Source organism: Mytilus californianus, unplaced genomic scaffold (genome assembly GCF_021869535.1).
Source record: "Mytilus californianus isolate M0D057914Y unplaced genomic scaffold, xbMytCali1.0.p SCAF_3, whole genome shotgun sequence".
Taxonomy (NCBI): Eukaryota; Metazoa; Mollusca; class Bivalvia; order Mytilida; family Mytilidae; genus Mytilus; species Mytilus californianus.
In genome coordinates, this window is record NW_026262679.1 from 122227702 (window position 1) to 122237149 (window position 9448).

The 9448-nt window shown below is 33.0% G+C and overlaps 1 protein-coding gene across 1 annotated transcript; it reads left to right on the forward strand.

The window, feature by feature from the left end:
* The first annotated feature begins 6522 nt into the window (after nucleotides 1–6522).
* On the forward strand, nucleotides 6523–9226 carry LOC127736057 (lysine-rich nucleolar protein 1-like). Its single transcript, XM_052246556.1, is given in 3 exon segments — nucleotides 6523–6608; nucleotides 8053–8630; nucleotides 8632–9226. Coding segments are annotated over 2 exon segments (1170 nt in total). The 5' UTR covers nucleotides 6523–6608; nucleotide 8053; the 3' UTR covers nucleotides 9225–9226.
* The last annotated feature ends 222 nt before the right edge of the window (nucleotides 9227–9448 follow it).

Here is a 9448-nt window from a genome sequence, read left to right on the forward strand (position 1 = left end):
TTCAATATTTTCATAAGTATCTGTTTGTTGTATTATAGTCAAGAGATGTTTTGAATTCTTATCCTGTTTTAACTAGTGATTCATGGGTAGAGATCATAAGTATTGAAAAGAATAGTGAGACAATATTGTGTTGTAAAGAAAACAGTCAAACTATATGAATTTATTCCTAATTATTTCTTTTGGAGCATCGATCATCTTCAAAGTGTTTCTTCTGTACGAATGGTAACTGAGCGACATGAGTTATGAGTTCTCCGGGTGATCGTGAATTGGCCATTGTCTCCGTTTAAGAAGAATAGTGAAACACACAAACATTGGTTTAGAGGCAAAAGTGACTGCCATTATTTCTATAATCAAACTATCAATTAAGAGGGACAACAATAATTAAATCACGGAATCCAAGGTACAAATAAAAATATACTTAATGATACCATATCAAAGAATGCCAGTTACGAACTACAAACTCAATCTCAATTAACCTGTGGTTTTGGCAGTGGTTGACATGTAAAAATTTCAAATATTATTTTCAATAAAGTACGAAGTTGAAGAGCATTGATGATCCAAAATTTCGAAATAGGAGAAAGTGATACAGAAACTGAACTTGCATCAGAAGTGTCAATGATGGAGTCGGCACCGGAATCAGGGACAGAAGAAACTAACAATAGATCCGGAAACACTGACCCCCACCCGTTGGAACCGTTGGTACAGACAACATTCGAGCCTAATCAAAAGGTTTTGAAAGACTTAAAGTACAGGCTTTGGTCTTATAAAATAAAAACAACTAACATACTAGAGCTTGGAAACAGAAGTTTTAAATCTGATTTAGGAACAAAGGAGGATGCCCAGAGATTCAGTTTACATAAACATCGAAGTCGCTGCCAGACCGTGAGACGTCTCAGGAAAAAGGAAGATTACAAGTCCATGGAGTCATGGAAGTATGCCGTTAAAACACGGAAGTTTATACTGGGATATTGTATTGAAAAGGTTTAAAGGGGCATAAGCTATCAAATTCGTGTTCACCGATTTGACTCAAATTTGATTAATAACATACTAAAACGTATATCCAAATTACAAAAAGTCTAAAATATACAATTAACAATGCATGAACTTGATAATATTTCGTGTGTATTTTTGTCTAGACGTCATCTCCGTGACCTCCGAAGACTGCCGACGGTCATTTAACCCGATATAAACATAAATATAAATAGATAGCGACCACGTGCAATTGGATCTTTTAGGTCTGTTTGATTTCATATTATAGGTTAAAAAGTATGTTTATCATCGTTTTTACCTGTATAAGAATGATTGTTTTGTGGATCGAATCAGTCAACCAAAAGGTTCATCCTTGTTTCACTTTCAAGGTTGACATTCTTTGTCACATGAATACGGATTCAATGAGGTCGAATTATTCACTTGCAAGTGAATAATTCATTAGCAATGTTTCTTAGCTTATTTTGACAAAACTGAACCAAACTGGCTGCTAGAAGCGAATTTCTATTTCACAAATCCATGAAGATGAAGAAATCCTATTCATTGTTTGACTATAAAAAAAACAAAAACAGCAATTTTGAGTTTTAGAATACGACTTTGTTTTTGTAAATTTCAAATTCAGAGTTACCCGAAGGACCACAACCAAATCCCGTAGAGTAACTACTAAACACTACTTCTCCCCGCTTTTTATCATTCATTCACGAAAAACAGAAATACCAACAACAGACCCTAAAGAAGCAGCAGCAATACCTACCCTCGATTAGCTATCGTTGCGTATTTATACATCCCACACAACCATACGGACGGACTCTTTGGCAAGGATTTTACTGCCGGTTTGGAGAAGTCCGGATGGCCAGATTTCTATAACCCAATCAACCATCGGGGTTTAGTCTTAAAGAAATCAACATATTTTTCGATGTTATGGACAGAAAAATAGCCTTAGAACAGGATGAAATGTGCATGTCACATTATGAAATTATTAAAAGTATTTGAAGCTAAGTTACTTCCAATATCACTAGTGATGTAACATGTAAAAGGTGGAGAAGTTACATGGGTTATTTGATTTATCAAATTTAGATGAGCAAAACTACGAAATTATTCATTTTTGTTATTATATCATCTTCTTAAATTATTCATTGGAGTTGCTGAATTTATATTTATATATTTTTTCACTAGTGTTAGATAAAAAAAACCGGACACGTTCAATGTTAAAAATGATAATTATCTAAATGTTCTATGGAATAAGCTCAAAACTGTGGCATTTTTCCCCAGGTTGCGGTTACTTTATATTAAATTTATTATTTAACGTCCCCATTCAGACCAGACGTGGCTGCGTATTTGTACATTCCGAACTGCCAAACGGACGCCCCACTTTGCTAGGGTTTTACTGCCGGTTGAAAGAAGACCTAAGTAATCATATTTCTATTCCCCTGTCACTCTTGGGGAATTTAACTTTAAAAGGCATGATTTTATTCAAAAACATCAGTATTCCATGTTTTGAGATGTGTTGATTTTCAAAAAATATGTATTTTAAAGTTCGGTCTACTGCAATAAATAATGATAAATTCATTTATCCTGCAATTTCTTAGAGGTTTTGCTGCTTTTTAATGACAAAACTAGAGGGTACTAGCACTACCGCCGTCCGACCGTTTACTTCCCAGACGCAAAATTAGAGAAAAATATCGAAGATCGAACAAAAACAGCAGAACAGCTGTCAGCTGAAGACTCGAACAACTTAGAAGACAACATTGTCTCAGTACAGACACCCAAAGGATTCAAAGCGGTAGCAAATTGCGCTCCCTCCTCCGTTTCATCAAACCCCTAAGAATTCTTCAACGTACCCGTTCGGAAACAGATGTCTGAAAAATTTGACGTGACCAGACAAGATTGTATAGGTTTTGCACATTGTTGAAGGCCGTACGGTGGCCTATAAATGCTTACATGTACGTCATTTGGTCTCTGATGGATAGTTGTCTCATTGGCAATCCTACCACATCTTCTTTTTTTATAATTATCATCAGAAAATTAAATTCCTTTTACCATTTATGTTCTATAATTTGTTGAAGCGTGTGATATCTTATTACGAACGTACTTTTTGGGGGTAGATGACATTGACCTCATTTTCTACAAAACCTTTTAACAAAACTCAATTAAAAACTACTAATAATTATGTTTATATACAAGTAGTACTTCCATGATATTTCACAGAGGAAAAATAATAAAAAAAAAACATTTATATTAAAAGAATAGCGCTCTCTGTTTATAACGTAAGAAAATTTAGCGTGAGGGGTTCTAGGTGTCTTCCCTGGAAATAAATATAATGTGTGCGTATTGATGAGGGTGTGGAGGGAGTTTGCAGAATAGAGAATAATGGGCAAAAAGTATAAAGAATAGAGAAAAATGGCCTAAAAAATAAAGAACACGGAAATGAAGGACGCCCCATCCAGACCTCATTGATATACATTATAGCACCCAACTAGTCCAGGTTGTGAAAATGTCAACGTACGTACATCGAGTATGTTGGGGTCGATTTTCTAGCTTGGTCTGTAAATTTTTCAATTATGTTCTATTCCCGAGCGTAACACGTCTGGATTTGCTTGCCTGGTGATGTATACATAACAGAAGACGAGTACCTTGTGGACACATCCGATCTCACTCAGTTTGGAGATAATAACTTAATATAAGTATTTTTCTCCTTGTATGTATCTTCAACAAATGTTTTTGATCTAAAGGGATAGTCAATTCATGTATGCTAAACACGCAGCCTAAGTAATAACAGCTAACACGGTCCAACTCTAAGTCAAATGCATATGTCCGCCGATGTAATGATGCTGTAAAGCTCAAACGTAAATAATTTAGCTCGACGTAACTGATACAATAAAGGTAAGACTTTCGTTTACTAGTTATCGGTCGTCCCTCTGTCTGTATCACTCTGCTCAGCTCTTTCAATAAAATTGCATATCACGGCTTTGTGACGTCAAATACGTTGACCTGGCCTTTATAACTTTGACCCGGACATATCACCGACGTCATAATATATGAACCGACGTTGATAAGTTTGACCTTAACTTATCACGTCATCTTCCTGTTTGCTGATGAAACAAAGAAAACACTTGTTTCTATCATGCAAATTACGCAAATACAACCCGATAAATCGATTATGCGTGACACTATAAGTACCGATTATCAGGTTGTCTGCATATTCATATTGTAAAATATCAGCTGCTCGACACAATATGAAGCCTTTTTGATCTCGTTCGCTGCGCTCACTCGACAAAAAGCTTCATATTGTGACTCGCAGCTGATATTTTACGATATCAATATGCAGACAACCTGATAATCGGTACTCATAGTGTCACGCATTGTTTCCAACACCACTATTCAAACACTGTGTGGCATTGAAACATTTAAAGCCAGAAATAATTTAGGGATATGTTAAAATTTCTTCTATGTTCATACACTTTGACGGTAATTTCTAAAATGGCAGCCAACGGTTAAATTTTGACTCCTGGAATCAATTCAGAATGGCATATAAATTCTAACTCAAAAAGATGTTTCTCAGATTTTGTGTGTGGTTTATATATATATATATATATATATATATATATAAAAGCTTATATATATATATATATATAAAAGCTCAGTTTTTACCACAATTTGGACACCGATAATGAATTAAGAATAGCATAATACGCTTAATTTAATTTCGATCAAGTCCTAGAACAGAAAGAGTTTCTTCAAATTTGTTATTTTTGTTTATTAAAATCCATTTCTATTTGAACTCTGGGAATCAATCTGGAATTCCATAATATATCTATTGTTGAAATAATTGCGCATAAAGATAAAAATTGGAATTTGTTAATTTAAAAAAAAAACAAACTGTCTACTACATTTTCCCCAAATTTTCACCAGCCCCAAATATTTGAAATCCCCGGAATCAATTATCAATTTCCACTGACATTCTAGCTTAAAAAAGAATGCCTATTTACAAAAATGTTCCCCTCTTTTTTTAATGAAAAAAATCGACAAGGATCTTCCTCTTTAGAGATAAATACTTTTCAGAAACATTGATATCAGAAGAGGCATTCTTGACTTGTACTGAATAGCAACTTCAGGGTTTTACGGACTAGTCGGCATGGTCTTATAAAAAAATCAGACAAAATGGCATTGAACCATCAAAGCCTAACAGATTAACCCATCGCCCCCAACTTTTCATATAATTACAAAATGATTTGAACACTTTCAATAATTTGTACAATGACAAATACGTGACAACAGATCTTTCACGATTCTTTTTACGATCTCAAAACTGTTGGTCCCGATCTTTCACGATCATAAATACCATATTTACACAAATATCCATGTCGGGATTTAAATTTCTTTAAATTCGAGACCTCGGGATTTCATGTTTTTAAGCCCGGGATTTCGGGATCAGGACCCCTCCGACCCCCCCCCCCCCCCTCCAGTAATTTAGTCATTCATATAATGAAAAATCACGTTTATTTTTTTTTTATATCATTTAATCATTCAAATGTTGAAGAGCAATCTGCCTTTTTTTAGTTTAAGGATGTACACCTCTGAGGAGCTGTAAAAAAATAATTGGTGAAGAAAAAATCATATGGTGGTGCACTTCTTTTTTTGCTACGGCCCTTTGAAAGTACCAAATTTTTATGATTTTCCCATTTTTCATCAGTTTTTGCCCAATTTTGGGCTATTATCGTGAAAAAAATCACAGTTCCACAATTAAACTTTTTTTCATACTTTCAATAAAGATGAAGTGGACCAATCTGAATAAATTTAACTTAAAAAAAACTATAGGTAGGTGTTAATATAAGAAAGTTTTATCATATTTGATGCTTTTTCTTGTCAAATTTACCATGCTGTCAATTTTGTAAATTTGTGATTTTTCTCTGTTTTAAGAACAAAATGCATATTACTTCAAGTTCTTTGTTATAAATGATTGAAAAAATACATATTTAAGAAATTTGAAAAGAAAAAAGTGATATGAGATGAACATGTTTCTGGTAAACTTTCATTTTTTGTACCCCTTACCCATTTTCTCAAAATTTTGGCTAAAAAGACTGCCTTGATTGGTAATAAAATTTGAAAAATTTATTACTCAAAAACTACTTATTGTAAATACACAATTTTTTCACATGGTTTAGTTTGATTATGATATTTATTAAATTCATTGCTATTTTCCACTTGTATGACATGTTTTGGAAATAATTTCAGAACGAGATTTCAACGAGACTGAAACGTCAGAAGAATACATCCTTAATACAGTATAGGAAATATTGTTTTCAGAGAAAAGTGTCTGTGGTAAAAACTCTGCCAGATTTTCTAAGGTACTAATAATAATGTTGAACCAATTTTGACAGACAGTTTGATTTTTTTTCAAAATGTGTCCTTATGATTCAATAAATTAGATTATCTACTGACCTTGCATGTGGTTTTCTCGATAAGATTTCCTGATCTGCTCACTAAACCCATCAGAGGCGGAATGGAATAAGTTCCTTTCCGTATCGTTTCAAATCTTATAACTCTGCATCAATATCCGGCGCTTGTTTCACGTGTTGAAAGTTTGTTTACGTCTTTAAAAAAATACTGTGTCGTCGAAGGTAATTTCTTTAATGGGATAATATGTTTAGTATTCCCATCTGTGTAAAATAATCTTAACATTGAATATGCTAGGTTTCATCGTAACCTTTTGGCAAACATGAGCTTGTTTCCTACATGTGTGTACATTCTGTACATATGAACAGAAGTATATAATTTAGTCTTGAAGGCTATTTTGATGTTATGCTTTTGCGCCTACCTACGTGAAGGAGGAATTCATAAATATCAAAATCGAAATGTGCCCTCTTCAGACGTCATAAATATCTGAACTACAACTGTTACTGTACAATTTACCATGATCTCCGACAAGGTTAGGTGTACAGACAAACCTGTGCTTCAGGAAAAGTTTTAAGGCACTAATCCACAGACACTTGTATCATGCAATGGTTAAGGCCAGTACCTGTTCACCAGCGATTCATCTTTTATTGGGCATGTTTGTTTTTTTTTTTATTTCTCTCAGGACAAAGTTTTTTTCCAATTGAATAAAAAAAAAAAAAAACCTTTTTTTAATAAAATACAGGAACTCACTGTTGTCATGGTTGTATTATTTTCCCCACTAATTTTCAACAGTAACAAAACTCCATCTTCTCTTCCCTTCTGAAACAAATAATTAATTTTTTTCAAGAATTTAAAATAAAACAATTTATTAAATAAAACATGCTTTATTTAAAAATTAAAAGATGTGGCCAATGAGACAACTTCCACCAGAGACCATATGAAGTAGATGTACGTTATACACCGTGTTTCGTGAAATCGGTAAAAAGATCAATGTGCAAGAAATTTTTAATTGTTCGTTCACCGTGAAATGGCAATTTTATTTCGTGTTTTTCTGTGCATATACCCCCCTTTACGCCCCTCATTTATGTATAAAGCAATAATTAAAATGAAAAACAAATATGATACATGATGTATATATTACAGAAGGCAACCACTGAATTACAGGCTCCTGACTTGAGACTGGCACATACATGTACAGTATGTGGCAGGGTTAAATACTATTTCTTGATGCCCAACCCTCCCCTAACCTGGGGCAGTGGTGTAAGAGAACAGCATTAGAAAAAACTATAAAATTCAGTTGAAAAGGACTTGATTCATCAGATTGACACAAAGCACACATCAACAAAAAACAACTAACAAAATAATATGACACAAAGTAACCATCTGAGAGAACTCTCTGTATGTTTGATTTAGTTTAGACAGGGAAAAAAACGAGTTAATTTGTTCTTGTCTATTCTATGCATGAAATATTTGAAACAGAACATTACATGTATAAAGCAAAAAACAATCCGCAATCATTCGATCAAAATCAGGACTAATTATAAGGGTTATTTCAGTAATTTTTAAAAATTTTGAATTCAACAATAGGTCAGCTTAAAATATATGCTCGCATTGATTGATATAAAACTATCAATATTATATTAAAATATTTGAATGTATATTTTGTAGAATGGAATTCGAAGAAGTCAGAAAGAAGAAAAAAAATAAAAGAATACCAACTGAAAGAGAAAATTATAATGAAAATCATGTAGATGAAATAGCCAGGAATACAGAAAAAAGTTCAAAGAAAAAACATATGATTGAGGGTCAAGAAGATGATGTTCAGATAAGTAATGACCATGGGGACAGTTTATCTAAAAAGTCAAAAAAGAAAAAGAAAAGAAAACATTTTGATTTAGAAAATACTGAAAGCAGTGATGAGCCAATACACAAAAAGGTTAAGGAAAATACAAGTCATGACCAAAAGAAAGAAAGTAAAATTGAGGAAGTACAATCTAATTATTTAGATTCAACAAAGTGTAAAAAGCATAAGAAAAAGAAACATAAAGAACGCTCAGAAGAAGACAATCATTTGACTTCAGGAAACTCTGATGATGAAAAAGTTGCAAAAATAAAAAAGAAGAAAAAGGACAAAAAGAATAAAACTAAAGATAAATCAATTATATATAATCATGACGAGACAGAATTTTCTGATGAATTAACAAATGATAAGAAATCAAAAAAAAAAGAAGAAAAAGAAAATTGAAGACAACAAATATGACGAAAAAATGAGAGAAAATAGTAGTAATGGTCAAGACGATGAGGAAGTTAGAAGGAAATCAAAGAAAAAGAAGAAAAGGAATAATGATAATTCACATTCTGATTCAGATACGAGTCATAACAGTATCAAAGCTGGTCTAAAAAAAAAAGACAAGAAAAAATTAAAACATAATAAAGACCATGAACTATCGGATCATATTAGACAAAAAGGAGAAAATGGTAGTTGTAGAAAGAATGATACATGTACCAAAGTAGAAACACTTCAGACAGGACAGTGGGGAACTGCATTTACAGAAAATAAAGACAAACAAAGCAAATTTCTCCGACTGTTAGGAGGTTTTAAAAAGAGTGGTGAGGATCAAGATGCAAAAACACAAAAGTTTACATCAAAATTTGCTAATCGTGCTATGGACAAAACTACTGAGGAAAATTATCAGAAAAAATTAGAACATCAGTATGAAAAGGCAATGACAACAAACTTACAGAGAGGTATAGGACTTGGGTTCCAACAGCCTCCAGATGCTGGGAAAAAGTTTTATATTGACAAAGGCAGCTCAAAATCAATAAAATTTGATAATTAGTATATCATAATTTGAATTTGTAGAATACCTTTCTTTAAAGGGCCAGTATAAGCAATCGTAACAGCTTAGTTGGTGTGGCTCAGTCTTTAGTTTTATGTTGTGATTTCTCAACTATTGGTTGTCTTTTCTTTGTTCTTCATTTTTTGCCATGTCTTTGCTACTTGTCTTTGATATATGAGTTGGGATATTCCTTTGCTTCTCTTTTTCATCTGACAATCAGGGGT